Source organism: Diorhabda sublineata, chromosome X (assembly GCF_026230105.1).
Source record: "Diorhabda sublineata isolate icDioSubl1.1 chromosome X, icDioSubl1.1, whole genome shotgun sequence".
Classification (NCBI taxonomy): domain Eukaryota; kingdom Metazoa; phylum Arthropoda; class Insecta; order Coleoptera; family Chrysomelidae; genus Diorhabda; species Diorhabda sublineata.
In genome coordinates, this window is record NC_079485.1 from 20,497,138 (window position 1) to 20,519,435 (window position 22,298).

General features: G+C 31.7%; 1 protein-coding gene across 2 annotated transcripts in view; it reads right to left on the bottom strand.

Annotated features, from left to right (window-relative positions):
* The window catches only part of LOC130450856 (uncharacterized), a 74,048-nt gene extending 52,171 nt beyond the window's left edge, over positions 1–21,877 (bottom strand). Inside the window, exons 1-2 of one of the 2 annotated variants that reach the window (XM_056789522.1) lie at positions 21,717–21,877; positions 9,584–9,718 (exon numbers count right to left, since the gene is read on the bottom strand). In XM_056789522.1, coding sequence (XP_056645500.1) covers positions 9,584–9,718; positions 21,717–21,756 — 175 coding nt within the window. In that variant the 5' untranslated portion in view covers positions 21,757–21,877. The remainder of the gene's footprint in view (positions 1–9,583; positions 9,719–21,716) is intronic. The other variant, XM_056789523.1, reaches the window with a different exon arrangement.
* Between the last annotated feature and the right edge of the window lie 421 nt (positions 21,878–22,298).

Below are 22,298 nucleotides of genomic sequence, written 5' to 3' on the forward strand. Positions count from 1 at the left end.
TTCATGGATATTTAGGTATATAGGATTAGAATACGGATATGAACTATTAATTGAAACTTCTATAGAACACTATACAATAAAAACTGCTGACAACGGTTAGATTTATGTATGGTGAGTAGTTAACGAAACTTAAAAGAGATATGTCATGACAATCAAGGTTGAGCAATTAACAAAATTTTATAACATTCAAACACTTAATAGGCGTAAGTTCCTTTTATATATACATGATGAAGCTCCCCCTAAGTTGATAGAAGGTCTCGTAATTGATTCAGTAACTATTGATTTATTTATTGGTAGATGAGGAGAATCTCAATTCATTAACCACTTTCACACGATTTCAATTCTTTGAACTACATAGTTTCGTCGTATGTTAAGATAAAATTTCATGCCACAGAGGTAAAGACACGTCAATACTTGTAAGATATAATATCTTCATAGCTGATGCCCTGCAGTTTCGAAGATTAATACATTCTTTCGTAAAAGGGAATTAACAAGATTTTTCTCACACTTACAAAACTAGGCTTCCATCAATACAATATTTTTTTATGACTAGAAATGTCGTATCTTGCTCTGTTTCTGCTATGTGTACATAATTTGGGCAAATCGCTTCCCTTAGATTGTGTGACTACTAAAAAAAGTGTAGATAACGGCAGCACTTTTTAAAAATTGGTTAGGTTTATAAAAACATGTACATTCATTGAAGACGATCACTTTCACCAAATTCGAGACATGATTTACTTGCCTTGGTTTAAAGTAGAGAAGAGCGGAGTTTATTTACTAATTTTATTTTTATATAGAGCTTGTACTGACATTAACTTTTCAATTTAATTTAAATTTACATCAAATTTGAAGTACTTGTCACATCATCCAATTATCTTTTAATTCCGTCTTAAAAAATTTTGCTACCTGTCTAGACAATCATATGGCACTTACCACCTGAGTGTTTATTCAATTGATACTGAGATTGTGGGAAGGATTATCTACTTCTTGTAAACTAAATTCTCTGATCAGATGTTGGGTTCGATTGATTGCAAGTGGACGAGCATTACCACGAAACAAAATTATAACTTTTCTCGGCATTTCACACCTTGTGTTTTTAATAGCACAACGGAGTTTTCTTAAAATCCTCCATAAATTCTTCAGTAACATGTTCTTCCCGTTCCAATTAATGGTACAATGATTTTCTGGGCTGAAAATATTTGTTTAAACTTGACTTTCTTGGACACTGTCGAATATCGCAATACTATATTTAATTTAATTCTGGAATAACGTATACCACTCATGTTCCATCGCTTATCACTGTCTGGCTTAAAAAATTTAAAAAATCATCACCTCATTCATAGTTTAAACCAGAGATGGGGAAACTATGGCCCGCGGGTCGTCTTCGGCCCGCAAAGCGTTGAAATCCGGCCCGCGACCATCAAACAAAAATCAAGTACAGCTTTCTTATTATCAGAAATTACATTATTATCAATTGGCAGTAATGGCAGTGCACGTCGCACATAACACAACATGTGCGAGCGCGGACGGGGATATGAGCAAAACCGGAAATGGAGCCCGAGTAGGTTTGAAGCAACGAGTTCTGAACACCAGGAAATTGGAATTTTATAAGTCCTTATCTAGGTCACAATACCCAAATATAGTTGCCCACGCCCAGAAAATAATGACAATGTTTGGTACAAGCAATTTGTGCGTACAAACGTTTTCAATAATGAAACTAAGAAAAAATTGTCTTCGTAATAGGCATTTGGATGACCTCCTTTTTTCATTGTTAATAATTCAGCATCACAATGGAGCCGGCTTATGGTGAAGTTCTGCCGAAACAAAAACAGTTCCACATGTCACATGTTCCAACAAAGACCAGCGCTTCTCAACCTTTTACTTCGCGGCTAACTTGAGTTCAATTAATTGCAATTGAAAATGTTATTTTTTAATATTGCACAATAAGTTAATGTTTCAGAAAAATTGAAGTAATACTTTTATTCTAGTAAATAATGTAATTTTACAACTTGGCCCGCTATATATTTCGTTAACAAAAATTGGCACGCGAAGAAAAAAGTTTCCCCATCCCCGGTTTAAACGTTCCATCACAAATTCGTACACTCGAGGAAAGTCATGAGAAACGCCTTGAATTTTCTGATCATCTTTTCTCACTAAATCAACAGTAATTACAGAAGAGCGGCCACTGCGTTCCTCTTTGTTTTGCTCATTGTAGTGTAATGTCTATACGATCTAACCAACTACACCTATTTTATAAAAAATATCGATCACCTCTATACCTTTAGAAGAAAGAAACCGGATAACAGACCGTACTAATTTAAAATAGTCGCAAAAAACCAGACGCAATTGAATAGAAATTTAGTACATCAATAGAAAGTGGTGTATTTTTTTAATCAAGCCCAGAAAAGTAGGATTTTTGAATCTAAACAAGCTGGTGACCATTGAGAGGACGCAAAATGCAGATCGATTCGAATTGTGGATTGAGTTCGTCCTGCAACGTGTTGAAATATTTTTTCAATAGTCTAGCCAAATAAATTAAATTCGTTTCCGATTAAATGCTTCGTATACACGGCTTCATAATTTTATTAGTGCAACTATATCATTGTGAGTTCAACCCTCTCAACATATTTGAGTACATACAAAGAGTTACGCAGTGAGCAATTTAAAATTGGAGACGTGAACCATTTACTTCGTAATTTAATGGAGAATTAGCATGAAGGAACACTGTAAATCCCGTTCAACCTGAGAAAAACTTTATGCGAAATTAGATTTTCCAGTGGATACGGTTATTGGACAAGTCGTTATTTATGTATGAGACTGATAGTAGTAGAAACAATAGTAACATTATATATCAAAAGAGGCAGACTAAATGGTTTCGATGAGGTACTTGTACTACTTTACCATAAAAATATTGTGTTCCTCAAATATCAAACATTATACAGCCCGGCACAGCCAAATGGAATAAATTCGTTAATAAATGAGAATATTCTAGACATAATTCATGTACAATGTCTTATACCTACCTTCTACCTATGTAACTGTATCCAATATATATTAAAAAAAGGAACTTATGTTATTTCACAAATTCGCTATATTACAAGCTATACTTTTTTTTCACTTAGCTCATGATATTGAGAAAGTGAGCAAAAATCATTCTAGCGTTCCTTTTTACTGTTATAAATGGCAACTTTAATGGAGATAAATATTTAGAACTGCTCCAAAATAATGTCGTCCTATTTTTGACATACTTATATCCTGATTTAGCAAATCTACAAGTTCCTGTGAAAATAATCTGGTTTCAGTAAGATGGAGCTCTATTATTAAATCAATGTCCGGCAATAACTCAACCAAATTATTCCACGTCAGTGCATAGTGAGGCGCGGATCGATAGAATGATCAGCGCGATCTCCCGATCTATCGCGATTAGATATCTTTTAGTGACGATATGTCAACAGTACTGTATACAGAACTAAACCCCTCAACTTGAGATGTTAAATAACTGGAGAAGACATTCCCATTTCATATAGCATGTTGTCAAGACACGAGCATTTATATCATTTTTAGTATAATTTGTGAAATGAAATAATTTTATTTCTTTAATATTAATTCAACATGAATAATGTACAGGGGGCTGGTTTTAAATTTGAAAAGTCGTTGCCACTGTCACATAAGTGTATTTTTTTTTGAAAAAATGTCTGTTTAAAAATACAAATCAATGTGTCTAAACGTTTTTCTCAACACGCCCTCATTTATTTATCAAAGAGTTTTCTTCATTTGGCTGCTCCACACCATATTAGAATATTATGAATATTTCAGATCCCTCCGCTACTGGCGCTTAAATTGAAATTTATTTTATACTGATAATGTAGCTGACTAATTTTATTTTAAGTTTCTTAGACTAAAGGTTATAATATTCATGATATTTTTTTATCTTTACTATGCAATTAAATAAATCAAACTCATTAGAAACTTCATAATAATTATTACACATATTTTGGGAAATACTAGATATAAAATGACAATTTAACATATGGGAAAATTAGTTTATAAAACGGAAAATGGATGATTTGAAACGTAAGAAAAAAAATTTGGAACAATAATGACCACGTAAATTTCTAAAGTAGTAGCTAACATTATGGAATGCAAGAAAAAGCTGCGAATTAAGGAGACGATCTATCCGACATTCCCTCAATCACTACTATTGACTGTATAGGAAAAGAGCCCAAACTGCAAGGTACAACAAATAACAAATAGATACTAGCAGGCAGTGTAGCAAATTTAGCAAAATACCGTAAAAGAAAACAATTTGAAGTTAACAAAAGTAACAGTTAATATCCTCAACTATTTGGTGACAAAAACAAAAAAAAATACATTAATAACAGTACTAGCTAAAGTGCTGTCAATAAGAAATATAGGCAAAGATTGAAAAAAAGGTGGAACAATTTAAAATTGACTTTTTTACGACAAAAATAAATATTCAGGAAAACGCAATTCAAATTTTTTAATAGTTAAGGGAAATATATAAGGAGTTCAAAATCTACAATATTTATGAAAAAAAAAATAAGTACCATTGTACAGCTCCAATTTTCTTAGGAATGTTTAGCTAAGAGAAAAAGTTTTATGATATGAATTAAATAACATAAGTTTTTTATGAGATATCTCTAGAGTTAATTTTATTTCATATGCGGTACAATTCAATTCATAGTTTGAAAAATTTCTAAATGAAAACAAAAAGAATGTGCTAAAAATGCGAACAACCAAATCTAAGCATTATTCTAATGTTAAAGGAGCGTGACAAGCGTGGTATTAAGTACTAGTCATAGACATAAGCATAGAATTCTGATTAGAATGATTAATTATGTTTCCCATTTTTCTTAGCAAACATTATTGTTACTATAGTTTTATTATTTTCTATATCCAGCTATCATCATTAAAAAACATTCCAAAGTTAATTAAATATGAAGTCACTGATTTTTTCAAATACTTTACTTTCCATTACTTCCCAACTTATGGAAATTAAATAAAAAAAAAACATGGAAAAAATGTGAAATAATCACTTTACTTTGAATTCGTATATATCATTAAATGTACATCATGCATTTCCTTACCTTTACAATAAACAGAAAACCTAAATTATTCCTATTATGACAGTCAATTGTGTTTTTTAATAAATAATGAATTCCTCGTATTATAATTACTGTATAGTGCCCCAATATGAAAGTACAACGATAAAATGCCAGACAAATTATTCATATACGTTCCAAACAATAAAGAAATACGAAGAAAATGGTTAAATATGGCAAGGAGGCAAGATGCTCTTACATTATCAACTAATTCCACAAATTATTTCTGTGAAGATCATTTTGATGTTGAAATGTTTGCATTTACAAAGATAATGATAAAAAGAGCCAACTTCTTATACAATTTCATTCACATTTATGAGGAATTCAAATAAGGTGTCATATTAACAGCTCAGATTTATTTTATTGAATCATTGCAGAAAATTTGAGCCAGGGCCCTCTCGATGATCATCTTTGTTTATATATATTTTGTGGGTAAAAAAGAACATCTTTTGTGATGTCAATTGAAAATAAGCACATTATTTTATTAAGTAAGTATTTAAAAAATACAGCTGGTAGTTTTCGTATCTAGTATACTGAACTGATTCAATACACCTTAACCCATTTGCTCAAACATAGATTCAATTAAAAAAGAATTACAAAATGATCAGAAACAAATGAAACAAATCAGTCTTCCAATTGAAAACTACAAACTACAAATAAACTCAATGGTTTATTATTCCTGAAAAATTTCATATCCAAAATTAATCCCTTATTTAAAAGATATTATTTCACAAAAAATGTGTCTAAATCCTACCTCTTATATGTAGTTCGAAATTATGTATAAACTGAATTCTAAATTTTTCTCCAGAAATATGTATGATCTGATAATGGAAAATATTTCATTATTTATCTGTTATTTCAGTTTTTTGTATATCCAATGCATAATACACTGAATAATCATATTTTTGGTACCACATATCTGATTTGTTTTTAATAGTTATTATATTTTCTATACTTCATAGTTATGATAGTGGCCGATCATCAACTATTGCACACATGGACCTCCTGATAGAGCACTCACCGATAACGTAGTCTGCAGTTTCCTCCTTACATAGAGGAGTCTGAGATGACCGTGTCTGGTTATAAGGGCAGGACTCAGTCTAACTTCGCACTTTTTCAAGTGGAGCAGTTGATTGGTAAACGAGGCAGAAGGCCCATCGATGTGTACCTTCACTTTTCTCATACTCATCTTCGCAGTGTTTGATGCGCGAGCATACTACTCACAGGTATTATTACTACACTTCTAGCTACAATATCAAGAATTGGTTCTGAGCACTTTGATAGTTTTGCTGTTCTCAGTCTGACAAGCAGTGTTGTCCTTGTTGCCCAAAGTAACCGGACACCCAAACTCACTGAACCTTGCAGCCGTTACTTCCCAGTTTTACAAGCTATTTTTGCGCTCAAGTATAAGTTTAGAGCAAACTGTTTCAGCTCTTATCGCTTTTAGGGTAACTCTGCTGTCTGAACGGATTGATATTACTGATTTTCTATGGCGCAGATTAAGTATCTTCTATCCACATTCCATCAGAGCGAAAACTCTGGCTAGGAAGACAATAGCATGTTTCACGAACCCTGTACAGAAGCTGGCATCGGCCAAGCTATTCATGCTGAAGCCATCCGTGTACCAGGTAGCTCCACTCATCTGCTGCGAGATTTTCGAACGGTCAGTTAAGCTGCAAATGGTTGAATATATTTAGCCTGTATGCTGTCCTCATGGTCTAGAATTATATCGTTAGGTCCAAAGATGGAAGACACAGTAGGACTTCAAGGACCCTATTTGAATTTTATGATATTAAGACACGCGAGGCACTGAACTTCGTTCAGTTGTAATCTTGTTTCCCTTTCCCGTACAGGGCCAACACACAATGGCTCCGTACTATATTTTCTATAATAATTAGTAATACATTCATTCATACATCATGGATATTATTTTTTTTTCTTCATTTCTGTGTTAGCACAAGTTTAGGATTTCTTTCTATTATCAAGAGATGAGAAATTAAGTTATTAGGGTAGTCAGTGGGTTAAAAATTAAATATTATTTTTTGGATTATTGTATACAGACAAGGGAATATGTCGAATTATTTGTGTTAATCATTATGTATTCATATTAAACCACAAATATAAAATAATAAAGGAGATCATTTGTGAAGAATATCACCCATACGAATCCGAGGAACAAAACGGCTTCAGAGCAGGTCGATCGACGATAGATAGTATTTTCTGTCTATCACAAATAATCGAAAAGAGAACCGTAAGATCACAAGAAGTGCACCTACTATTGGTAGACTTGAAGAAAGCGTATGACACAGTACCTGTCTCAAAATTATGGGAGGTTCTGGAAAGAACGAGCATAAATACCACTCTAATAAAGGCTATAAAAGAACTATACAGAGACACAACAGCAAAAATAAAAATAGGTAACAAGGTGACAGACGGCTTCAAAACAACCAAAGGCTTGCGACAAGGGTGTTGTTTATCCCCAACTCTGTTCAACATATACATAGATGAAGCCCTAAGAGTTTGGAAAAAAAAATGTAAAGGAATGGGACTAACTATTGGGGAGAGCACCTTGTATACACTGCACTATGCCGATGACCAGGTAGTGGTAGCACAGGAAAAAGAAGATCTGGAGTACATGTCTAGAAAACTTATAGAAGAATACCAAAAGTGGGGTCTACAGGTTAGCACGGAGAAGACACAATACATATGTATAGGATCAGAAGATTCACCTGGGAATTTAGATCTAGAGGGAAAAATAATTAAAAACTGTAAGGAATGCATATACCTAGGTGTAAAACTAACAACTTAAATGCAGTGGAAATGGATTTCTGGAGGAGAGCAGCAGGAATATCTAGAACGGAACATATAAGAAACGAGGAAATAAGAAGACAATTGAAAGTAGAAAGAACTTTAGTAGAAGATATAGAAAAGAAACAGTTGATTTGGTACGGACACGTTAAGAGAATGGGAAGAGAACGACTACCAAGAATAATATTAGAATGGACCCCCAAAGAAAAAAGAAAGAGGGGAAGACCACCTAGAACATGGCTACAAGGAATCACTAGAGCAATGTCCGAAAGGAACCTAGCAGTCGACGACTGGCAAGATAGACAGGCCTGGAGATTAGGAACCCAAAGGCGTATAACGCTATAAAAGGGGATATATATATATATATATTAAACCACAAATAAATTGAAAAGTAAACTAAGCACAAATTTTCAAATTATATTATAAAGGAAAACAACTTGTATGAATGACGCAATAATCTAGTATAATAGTATCAATTGTAGTAGTATTGGCGATGAGTATACAAAAAATAAAAATAAATATTCATTCATTAAAATTAAGTGCACTTATGAAATTTAATCATTTGATTGATTGAGTGCGCCGTCGGATTTATAAGTAAAATATAATCTCCAACGACTTATTTAATTGACTACAATTTACCAGAGGTACTACGTGGCTTTTGTGCGGTATGTGAATTCCAGTAAACAGTAGACGTTTCATTGTAATGTTATTGAATGTTAATGCGCTTCTACCTATTGATTATAGGAATCCATTAATTCAAATAAATTTTCATTAGAGAGTCAATATTTATCAATATTGGAAAACTTTCTAGATCAACAAGAGAAGGTAGTTTTAAAAAACCAATAAGTGATACTAATTACCCTTCGCAAACTTTTTAGTATAGCATTGCACGTGAAATGTTCCAGAAAAAATTGTTTCTGAAGTTCACATTTAATTTTCTTGGATTTGGGTTTTGTGAGATTCATTTTAGGAAAATGGAAGTTTCGGTAATCTCTTAAATTGATATTTTGCGAAAACCGTTCATAGGAATGAAATTTTGCAAATGAAAATGTTTTAAGACATTTCCTGGTCTCATTACTATGAAGTATTTTCTTCTCTTCCAAAATTATAGTATAACAATTTTTTAACCAACTGCCCCTTGCATTTGTTAATTGAATTATGTGCCAGTGAAACTCACCCTTGCAATAGTAGATTTGTTATAATTTCTACACTACTTGATAGACTAGTATTTTTAAGATACAAGTTAATGTTAGGAGAGCATTGTAAAAACCTACTTATACAACGTACCGCAGACTAAAAGACACATTTCTTCGAAAATCATGCTTATTAAGATCGATTCGACTTATATGTTGATATTATACAATGCAAAAAAATGCGAATATAGAAGAAGAAATATACTTCCATTTTTTTACTCAAAATATACTCTTCATATAATTAACATTTTGTCTTAATGAATTAATGAGATTAATAATTTGAAAAAAAATTATATAGTGGATTATGACTTTCAAAATTTTAGACAGTGTTTAATTGTGTTCAGCCATTTGTAACCATTAACTTTGTAGTTCATATAATTAATTTTATTCTTTATACTCTATCACTTAAAAAGTAAATTTTCGAAGAAATGAATCACAGAAAAGGAAGATAGAATTTACCCAGGCCTATGTGAGCTTTAACGCCACCAAGATTTCTAACTCGAAACAGCCCTGATTTCTTAAAAGCACAGTTGATGCTAAATCCAAAATCTGATTCCAATACACAGGTCGGTCGACCTAACCTCCAAGTCCCGCCTGTAAGGAAAATTAAGCTTTTACTGAACAATTACCATGCCATTAATTTTTACTTTCCTTACATCTTGCAATATACATTCAATCAATAAATCATCTAAATTATCATGGCAAAATTTTCAAATTCCAAATGTACATATAAAAATCTCAATTTTATTGACGAAAACGTATTTTTCAATTATAGATAGATCGTGAAAAAATGGATGATTGTGGACAAACAAAATAAAAAATTATAGCATTCCAAAAGTTAAAAAACAAGTTTATTCGGGTATGAAACCTTGCAAAAATCAGTCTTAGAAAGAAACAAAATGAATAGTAGTAGTCCACAAATATCTACGGAAAGGGAAAGTTACTAAGAAAAGGTACAACGAATTAATTGTCTGTCCAAACAAATAAACAACACATATACTGCACATTAATAATGTTTTCTTCTATCTCAAATGGATAAATACATTGAAAGAACAGACTGCTTTCTAAATGGTTATGAGGTCGGTTACCAACTACTATTTCATTTCCTCTTCTTATTTGTATATTGACCTGTATTCACTGGGTAATATTAATATTTAATGAAAATCCAATCAAGAACTGTCCTCCATTTACCTTTATTTTAGGTGAATATTGATTCAAATTTTTTCTCCGTTCCTGTTTCGATCTTTTTATTGAGAAGAATAGGTTCACCCCGTAACAAGGTGAAAACAAGCATATATAGTATTGTTGAAAAAATCCAGATTATACCCAACTCCCCACAGAACTATTAAACGATACATTTGCCATCTTTAATGAGCAAAATAAATTAACAAATCTTCAAAAGCGATAGTTAATTGCTTGAAAGAACTTTGGTTTTAAAGAGAACACAGTATCGACAAAAAATCTACTTAGAAGCGGAATATACCACTTGAGGGGAATATAGAGAAACGATTTTTCTCGATGTAAGGAGGGCTTATAATGTGAGGACTTACTAATAGTTATTTTCACAAGATAGACCCATATAGAAAACTTGGCTAACTATATATTTACAGCGGCAACCTTCTAGTGAAGATTATAAATAAGATAAGATTTTTGCCAAAATAATAGATTTTTATACATATATAAACAATATTTGAAATAAGGTGTATTTTAAATTTTTTGCTAGAATAAATATATCACACAATCATTCCAATACGTTCAAAGTAAGAAAATAAGAAAAAATCATATTTATAAAAGAATATATTTTACAGCGTAGGAACAAGGAAAATATAGACACTATGTTTATACATTCTTTTTGAGAATTAGGTTATTTATGTTTCCTCTCAAATTTCGACTATGAAAATACGATAGTTTTTGGATCTAACTATAAACTTTCAGAATACTATAACTATTTAATGTATTCATAACTTTCTTCAAACGCTCTTATGGTTTAATAGCCCCCCCCCTCCCAATTATTAGCACTCTGACTTATTATTTTTCAATTCTAAACTTTTACAATATTGTAGATTTGCTATTCTTTATATATATATATATATATATATATATATATATATATATATATATATATATATATATATATATATATACAAGACTATACATTCTATTGAGAATTGTAGTCGCTCAAAATTGAGCTCTTTTGACCCTGTATTTTTATGGGTGGTCAGCCCACATTTTACCCTATTTAATTACAATTTATCACATATTTTTGCAGCTTCGACTATTGTTCTCCATTTTTCTCTGTCCTGCATCTGTTTGTTCCAGTCATGTACTCCCAGATTTTCCATTTCTTGCAAAATCTGATCTTCCCATCTATTTTTTGGTCTACCAGGCAATCTTTTCTCGCTCGGTCTCAATTCTTCTTTATTATCTAATCGAAATTTCATTGATCAGTACAAATTATTCATAGTTACATTGAAATTTATAATTATATTCTATGAATTTACATGGAATGAGCTTGATTGATAATTGCTTCTCTTTCGTATATTGAAATGTGAGTTTTGATAATTAAGAGTCTATTCTCCGTTTGTTAAAATATCAGACAGTGCAATTGTGAGAGTTGGTGTAGTGCTGAAGGATTGACACTGAAGGACACAAAATCTTTCTGTTTAAAACAGATCCTATTTTAGTATTTCTGGTAGGTGATTTGTTCATTCATAAATCTAGTTGTAAATTTGTTTATATTCATCAAAAGGGCCGTAAGTAAGTCGAACTGTTTGAAATGTGTTCTATTATAGCTAAGGATGCTAGAAAAATATCTTGATATAGGTATTTTTATAAACTGGTATTCAACATCGGCGAGATCTCTTCTAAAAAGTACATAAAATCTTCTGGCACCATCGATTAAAATTAAAATTGAATGATAGTTAAATTGCAAGAAACTAACATTCTAAATCATACAATACTTAAAGTTCAGCAGATTGAATTTGGATTGACGAAAAGTTAAAAATTGATTAAACAAAAAATAGAATTTTTGGTGTAAGTCTAGATACAATTGGTCTTTAAAAATGATTTATATAATGGATGCTTATGATGACAAAATTGACAAATCATCTTGTGAACATATAGGTACAGAAATGTAATTGTAAAAAGTGTGGGCGTTGTATACATCAAACGCCTACAGTTTTGTTTCTGTCGGTAAAAATATTACTATTTTTTGGGGTACTGGTCAGGTAAGTTCTTTGTGACTATCCTATTAAAACTAATAACCAGATTATTTGGTGGCCTCTACAAGAAAACTTGTTCAAGACTTTCTTTATATCAATCCATGAGACTCAATATGTATAACGTTTTCTGTTCATTTTTTCAAATGGTAGAAATTTTTCTAGGGAATCATAAAGTAGAGGATAACAGAAAATTGATGGAAACTATTCGTTTAAAAATTTAAAATGTAGCATGAGTATAAAAAATCAGTACCTCTATAGCTACCACGATGTTTTCCAGCAAACTGGAGTGATTATACTAGAAAATGAAGGAAAAGATTCAAACCTTATATCAATCAATATCCGGGACCATAGAACATACATATGATGATCGACAATTCTACTCAAAAGTAACCAGGAATAATTGAATAATCGTGGACAAGTATAGATTTTATAAGGAAGAGGAAAAAATTTCAGTTCACTTACGAGTAGTTTCAGAATACCTTTTCATTGAAAGCATACGTAAAAAAACATGTAGAGAGAAGGTGTAGCTGCTTTGATTCAACACAAACATTTGAATGTAGATTATAAGTCTATAGCTGGGAGGCGAGCTGTAGATTGCGGAAGAAGCTTTGTTTAAAACCTTAAAAGTGTAGTGGAATTCAATATCAATTATTATCTACGTTATAATAGTTGCTTTGTCATTAATTAAGGGAGTCAATGATTACACATGTATCGAAAATAAATCATGGTTCTACTTTCAATTTATGGTTAACTTCAGAAGTTATTTTTCAATATGAATTCATTTTCATTTCTGAGGCTCATTCACAGAGATTTTTGGGGCACTCAGTGAACTACAGAAAAAAAAATTCGCCTCAATACATTACGATGATGAAACGGAGATATCAAGGTAACAAATTGGTGTTTGGATGACCTAATAGATAATTTATGATATAAATGTGATGTAAAATATTCAAATTTAACCTTAAAAAATTACAAACGTTCGAATAATTTTTGCAGTATGTTGATATACAAGATAAAGCTATTAAATACGAGGCATATTTTTTAAGTAAGTACCGTTTTGGAATTAAAAAAAGAAGAAAGAAAGATTTGATGAGATCTTCGGTTCGACTAGCCACATGTGGACGAGCATTGTCATGCAGCAAAACGATACCCTTACTCAACTTGCCACGTCTTTTGTTCTGGATTGCACGACGCAGATTGTTCAATGTTTCACAATAAGACACTGCATTGCGAGGCCGAAACTTTACTAGCAATACTCCTTTTCTGTCCCAAAAAACTGTGCACATGATATTCCGGGCAGAAATTGTTTACTTAAACTTCACTTTTTTGGGTGATGATGAATGTCGATTGGTTTTACGCCTTTAGCACTAAGAAATCGTATAACAGCCCGTACTTCACAATCGGCGGGACTCACGATTGTCGGAGGAATCTTAAACACTCAGTAAACAACGTACACAATGAAGAATCAGACTGTAATGGCGTCAGTGCGTAAACAAGAGATGTAGGTAACCAGCGCGCATGTGCGGAACGGCGACCTTGGGATTGCGGCGGCGGAATCGCAAAACGGTACTTACTTAAAAAATATGCTTTGTACAAGTCCGACGGTGACATTAAAGAAATGCGGATGCGCCAAATGCCAGCAACCGACAACTGTTACTACGAAACCTCAAGTTACGAATGCCAAGACTTTCGCTACTGTACCTAAATCAGCATAACCTTAGGCTTCATCTAGATTCGAGTTGCTTTTTTTATTTCTCCGGAAATATCAACTAATTGTGGTGATAAATACATATTCAGGAATTGCGATATTAAATTATAATTTATTGGAACAAATGTATGACAATTAATCATGTGCACGAGTTTTTTGGATGGTTCTAATGTTTTTGAAATGATTAAGTATTCGTACGATTGCTGAAGTTCAATAAAAAAAATCCATAGGGCGAATTTTATACAAGTTTATCACGCAAAAAGTTAAATTGGTGCCTTACTTCTGAGCTAAAAGCTTGCAAAAATGTTTCTATTTATATTTTGAAAACAACAAGACGACATTTATTGGAAAGGATGATGGCAGGTGACGATTCACGTTTTTGTATATTTACTTAAAACGAAGCGCCAATCTATGCAACAAGAGCTAATTTCATCGAGAATAAAAAAACTCGAATTAACAAATCAATGTTGTAAGTACGCTAAGTAAAATACATGATTTGAAATAAAATATTTTACACGGTCAGTCTCGTTATTTAATAACCACACCTCGTAAAATAATTGAAAAATACGTTTTTTTATAATTTGAAATTAGGTAAAACCAACTTGAAACAACTGGATGTAGACATATTTAGTTTATATACCTATTAGACAATCTACAAAAACCTTTACATATTCATGTGGGAAATTCTTCTACTTAAACTTTTTTCATATTTTTAGATGGAAATTTCATCATTTTTGCTAAATGAAAGTGAATTGCTTTCAGGGCCGGATTAAGATTTATAAGGCCCGGGGCTAAAATAATGACGGGGTCCCCTTAAAGAATTCGGAAACCCGGAAAAATTCACAAAATAAAAACAATTTGTGGTATCAACACATCAAAAAATACAGAATGATTTCCAAATGATGGGGCCCTCTTGGATCTGGGGTCCGGGGCTATAGCCCCCCAAGCCCCTAGCTTAATCCGGCCCTGATTGCTTTTTATATATATCATATAATATTAAAAGTTTTGTCATATTATTCCAACCCAATAACAAACAATTTGTCGTAAAACAAAGTTTTGGTACTTTCATATCTAGCTTATAGTTATTTTTAGTTTGTTCATGGTCAGTCTTACAAAATTGATTAACTTCAGATATACAATACCATTTAAACATCAATAATAACTGAGAACAAATTAGGAAATTTAAATTCCGATATTTTTCGTTACAACGTGAATCGTCAATAGAATGGATGAAGCATTCATTAGATAAACTTTGTGTACTGTGTATAAATTTATATGTGAAAATTAAGATGAAATAATACCTCACTACTATAATTAGGATTAATTCATGTCAGTGGCTGATCTAGAATTTTATTTGGGAGGAAGGGGTTGAACGGGGGCAAATTTTGTGAGCCACTATAAGAGCCTTTTCGATAGGGCGCAATTATTTCAATGACACTAGATAAACGGAGCGGACACAAAAATCAAAATACTTTATGTTGATTGATTACAGTATATGTAGGTAATTAACCTATTCAGGGATATTGTGTTTTCAGATTTGAGGGGGGAGAATATTCGGAGTAAAGAAAAGTTTCAGAAAAATATTTAAAGAGGAATAGTTGCAAAGTTGAATGAAATAGTAGAAACAAGTTGAGAGATACAGAACATTTTGAAATATTTGGAAAAGTAAAGTGATGAGCATAACTAAAAGAAGAAACCCAAGAGAATCATGTTAGAAGACTATATTGCCAAAAATTTGGTTCACTAAAGGAATTATCTCAAATATAAGATGAGTAGATTTTTTGAGATTGGAATCATATTTTATTTAAATTTGACAATCATTTTCCATTCCCATTCCATCATTTTGGAAGCCAAAGGAAGAACAAAATTACAGTAATCCTTTGAGAACAAGTTTTTGTGAGACTTTTATCTTAGCTATTTTTCTTAAATTTACTGCAGTTAAAAATGATTTTTTTTTCACATAACATAATTATATAACTGTAAATTTATATTTAATTGTTAATACATGGATTAATTATATTAGGTGATTATTAGAACAGATTAGAGAAGAAATAGAAAAAATAATTCCTTGTAAAGCTCAAATTCTTTCGATTTCGAGGCTTTTAGCTCTGGTTCGGCATTCATTTTATGATACAAATTGGTTTGAAATAGCAATTTCAAACCAGCTAATTGGATCAGAGCTCTTCAACTGCCACTTAGCTCTAATTTGTAGATAAATAAAAAATAGTTTTTAATTTAGATTCTAAGAATTTGAAGGATATTATTTTTTGACCTCGTAATATTTAAGTAAGACTGGTAAACGGTAATAATGTTTCTTTATTGAGAAAGTTTTTTTCTATATCCTATTCAATAAAATTTAATGATAGGTCAAGCTGGTAAAACCTATTAAATATTCTGATGAGTATTTAATATAAAGTAATTTCTAAACAGTCAAAAATTCCCCACTTTTTTATGAACAAAACAAAACATATTTTCCTTAAATTTCGAAATTATTCAATGAGGACAGACATAGAGTATACTGGACTTTTATGACCCAGTAGGTTAACCTGAATATAACATGAAACAAGGAAATAATGGAAGTATTACAGTAATAAGTAAAACGTCACTTGGTAGAAAATTCATTGTAATAGATGATACTATGAAACAACTCATCATAAGAAAAGTGCATTAATATTATTTACAAAAAAAAGATACCTATTTTGAATCAAATTTCAGTAGATAAATTGAGACGTGCTTTACCAAATATTGAAAGCGTTAAATTTTGAAAAACAAGTATTAGATTTCGTTTGGGAGAAGCACGATAAAAAATCTAACCTAATATCTAGTATAATATTCTTAGAAAAATAGCTGTGGGAAATTAATATTAATATTTAATTATTTTTTATATCTAAAGTAATTTTGTGTTTTCCGCCACTAAGGTACAAATTACTTGATAAATCCTGAGACTTTGCTAATTCACTTTTTTTGATGTAATATATTCGAGGTTTTTCGGGGTGATCATACTAAAAGCTGCATGCATTAAATCATGCTATTTAAAACGAACAGCTATATTTCTATTTGAATTATAATGAAGATAATTTCGGCTTAATGAAAATAATTTTCACATATTCAAAAAATTGTGTGAATAGTAAACTGGAGAGTTTAACAGATGTGATCAAAATGTACTAATATGAGTGCGATGGAGTTACTTAGTTTATTGAATAGGTTTAAGATTAGAGAAAGACCTAGCCAAATGAATTGGGAATTTTGTAAAAAGAAAAATAAAAAATATTTCATATAAGACCTTGAAATCAACGGAATACATCATAAAATAAATTTTTAAAAAACATCTTGCTGGTTACGCCAAAGGTACAAAAAAAATTGAGTAGCATTTCATGATAATAGATAAATTAGAAACATACGTCAAGAAACATATGTGTAAAAATAAAAAGTAGAAAATATATCGATTACTACATACATTGTAGGGTCACGTAAAAAATTATTATGTTAGTATCTTAGATTAAAGTAAAATTTTGAAACTTTAGTGCAATTCTGTAAAACGGAGTCTAGATTAATTTTGAAAAAATTAAAGTAACCGTACTATGATACATTGGCTTTCTACGGTACTTTTCTAGATTACTCAGTATATAAATATAATAAATATGATTAATAACTGTTGTGGAAACAAGATGTATTCAAAATATTCAATATGACTCTCTTTTCTCTTATACCCAAAAATATCAAACTTTGATTCATCACTCTAAAAAACTCTCTCCCACTCTTCATATGTCGAATTTTTATATTTCTTAGCTCACTGCAGCCTCTTAATTTTATTTTGACGTCTTAAAAGAGGTTTTTCCACCTTTCCAAAAAGACCAGCTTCTCTAAATCTCCTCCTCCTGGTAGATGCATATTTTTTCACGTTATAGTTCACGATATGTCGAGGTATTTTCAATTCGGCAGCAACCGTATGGTTAGTTTTGCCTTGGCCATGAAGATTTGCGATTAATATACCAGCTTAGACCGATAACTCCTTGGTTTTACCCATTTTAAAACTTACAAGTCTGAATGTACGAAAACGAAAACAAAGAGAACTTAGCACAAAGTATAAATCACAGCACGTTCTTACGCCTCACAGGGCTAACTGGGGCTAAACTATAATCATAAATACCGAATAAATAATTCAAAGTTAACGAATAATAAACAAATGTGTCTGGCCGACCTAGAGTGACTTCAGGGAGGGAAGATCAGTATATGGCTAATTTCACTCGAAGATACCGCAGAATAACGGTAACAGCCCTTCGAATTTTTAGCATATCTACCGAAGAGTAATTTCGAGAAGTACCATAAGAAGGAGGTTACATTCTTTAAATCTCAGAGTAAGAAGACCTTTAAGGGTACCTAGACTTCTACCTCGACATAGAGCTGAACGTCGCCAATGAGCCAAAGAGCATCGGAATTGGCTTTTACCCGAATGGCGCAACGTCTTATTTTCTGACGAGTCACGATTTGGCCTACAGAGTGATAGTCGCCGGGAAAGAATTTGGAGAGGTCCAGGTAGACGAGAGCGACTAATTTTCGCAAGAGGCGTTGTCCCTTATCAAGGTGGATCAGTTATGTTTTGGGGGTATAATGTATGGTCGCCGCACTCCACTTATTCTTATTAAGTGAACAATGACCGGTGCCATATACGCTCAAAACATTATCCAAGCAATCGTGCAACCTTTGCGCAACTAATATGGAGCAAATTTTATTTTTCAAGATGATAATGCCAGACCACATCGCGTACCAAGGGTACAGAATATGCTACAAGAGGGAGATATCCAAAGATTAAACTGGCCAGCAAACTCGCCAGACATGAATCCCATCAAACATGTATAGGATTATCTTGGCAAAGCAATATCCAATAGAGAAAACCCCCCTCTAACTCTCCGTGACCTAACTGCAGCTGTTCAAGAAGAGTGGAACAATATGCCCAATAATGTTATTGATGAGCTAATTCGTGGCATGCCAAGAAGCGTTGGAGAATTAATTACAAGAAGAGGTGGAAACACAAGTTATTAAGTTATGTTATTTTCAGTATTCACATTTTTTTCTTAAAAAAAAAAAGATTTTATTTTGTTTTTTTTTTCGGATTTATTTTACAAAATTCTGCTTATTTTTACACGAATACAAGTTTTTACTTTATAATTGTTTTTATTTGTATGATAAGATAAACAAGTATTTGCAAACAAAAAATCCTCAAATTAAAATAAACTTGTGAAAAATTACCAAGGGGGGCCAAGACTTTTGGAGATGTGTATATAAACATTTGCTCGTATAAAGTAAACAAATAACGGACACTATTATCATTGGTTTATAAGACACCGTTCCGACCTTTAATTGACAATATGAAAGAGGAAGTGGATTATTTTGAAATATAATGGATGTATTATCGGCTGGGCGATAACTTTTGACCGGTAGTGTATATATAGACAAAACAATTGCCTATGCAAGAATATGCCTTTTTTAAGAGCTGTGGTATTAAATATTTAAGTATATTTAAGTTTAATATTATTTATATAACAGTGAACTTGACACATAGAAACATTTGAATGTTTTTTTGAGTTTTTTCGAGGTAATGTTAACCACAATATTAATTTTTTTGACACTCGTTGTTACAGAAACGAGCAGAACGTTTAAATTATTTAAAAACATATTTGTATTAACTTCGTGGAACTACAACCCTGTTAATCCAGAAACAAAGTATGAAATTCACTTCAGTTGTGCAGTTAACTTGGTCTCTAGCGTGTGACGTCATACGTCTCACGAGACCAACGCTTTTACAGAAATGACGTTTTTAGCGTTGTTTCGACAATTTGAACTTCATTATTTTTAATAATACGGTTAATCTCATTATGTGATGCATAATAATTTAAAAAAATTCCAAAACTTACTCAAATGAAAATGTGTTTTAAATATTATAAGAAGAATATTTCACACTTGACTTCCAATAAATTATTGTTTGCATGACATAATATTAGTAGTAGATGAATAATTTTAGTGTCAAAAAATATGAGAAAATATGAGAAAAATATGAGGTTTCACCTTCGAAATAAGCCCCTGCTGCGTGCTTTTACGTCTTTTAATTATTGAAAGAAATCAGATAAACATGATGGTGCGTTATTACACAGCAAAATATTCGACTTTTCTAAAAAATCTGTTCTTTCAAACTCTTAGCCTTCATGTTTTTTCCTAATAGCTTGTTCAACTCTTTGGCAAGTTCCAAATGCACAATACTAGAAAGAAACTGTGAGCATTACCTTCACATTCGCTCAAGTTGAAGACGGCATTCTAAAGTTTGTTTATTCATAGACATATATTTCATGGAATTTGATTCTTATAGTAACCGACGAATTTGTTACTGCTTCTAATATGAAGTCTAAGGTACATAGGCTTTCAGTACTTGGTGCCATTACTTCAGTGCAACATCGTTTAAAATTGTATACAAAAGTACTCCCGAACGGTTTGGTAATATACTGTGGAACGATTGTCACGGACGAAGGCAAAGAAAAAAAAGTAAACATAGATTTCGAACCGTTCAAACCAATAAATACCTCGTTCTATCTATGCGACAATAAGTTCCACACGGAAGCTCTACCTGCTCTATTAGCAGACGATAACAAATTCGGTTTTATCGTAATGGACGGTAACGGAGCCCATATAGTAGTCGGCTTTTTCAATTGGGTTTTTGTAAAAAAATCTTGTCGTCCATCTCTCACCCAAATAATAGTTTGAAATGACATTTATAGATAAGTGAAGGAGAAAAACTTAAGTGGCTTGCATATATCTAACTCTTATCAATATCTTGCTGTTGATAAAAATTAGGCCCATTTTACAGACGATAAAATTAGAATTAAAAACACTTCAGAAAGAACAATCAAAATGTTCAAATAACGGTATAATACACGTTGCGAACTATAAATGGATGGGCTTATAATATTCATCTTAAACATTAATTGTTTCGATGGAGAAAATTGTACCTTGGAAACTCACGTTCTATACAGATAGATAGTTGATAATTTTGTGAGAAAAAAGACTAAAATATATGATCTCCTAAAAATATTAGAACACACAGACTTGTTAGTACGTTTTTTATATTGGATGTTTTCTTCAAAATTAATAGGATTAACGACCCTAAAATATGGAGAACATTTTGGAAAAAAGAACATTTCAGTTGAAGAATGTTATGCGTAAGATCTTCCTAGAGCAGTTGGAATGTAAAATAAACAAATACGAAAGCTTCGAGATAATTTTAAAACTTAAAACTTCATCATAGAGTAAACCTAGTCGAATATAATATAAATAAATTAGTAGAATTTTAGTTTTGTTGACACTTTTCAAACCATTTTATTAGACTCCAGTTCATTTTGTTATATTTACTACTAATCATTTTCAATGTACGATTAATGCATAATTCATTTCAAACTTATATATTTTAACGTATACCTCCCAAATTAATATTCTGGATCAATTTGTTCAAGTACTTTCCAAAAATTCGAAAGAGAACTTTTTAAAAATTCCGGAACTACATAAATAACCTCATTCTACAAAAAATGTTAAATCCACTTGTCCCCAATAGACCAATTCAATAAATTGGATACTGTACAAGATATTTACACTATGAGAATGATGAAGTCCTTACCTAATATTGTAATAAACAAAAGGACACGTGTACACCTCATTATCACTTTCTAATTCGCCACAATTATTAAGTTTTTGTACTATTTTGATATAATACGAAAAGAACTGACCATTAATACCGTGGTCAATCAATGTCCGTACTCCAACTGTTGGTATCTGACTGAAGCAAACGTGACCCAGTCTCACTCTTACGGTTAACGGTATCGATAAAAGAAAGAGCTAAATTATATTATAATTTGATGTTTACGTTTGTATTGGGTTACATTGGCGAATATTATATTAAAATATAACCTTCGAGGCTAAATAAATAATTTGATGATTTTTCAAAATACAGGGTGAGTCAAGCATATGTCAACATCTCCAGCAAAGCTTATTTATATTTTTCAGACACTGTTCTACAGCTTTATTGATTTCTTGTTTGCTAAATGTAATTATAATTTTAAATGTTTTTTAATGAGCGCGAAATGGGATCCTATTTTGGGGAATTTCCAATTATACATGTATAAGTAATATTGGTTTCTGTAAATTAGTTGATTTCTTGCATACTTAGTTACGGCATAACGCAACAGATGGAGTAAGTGTT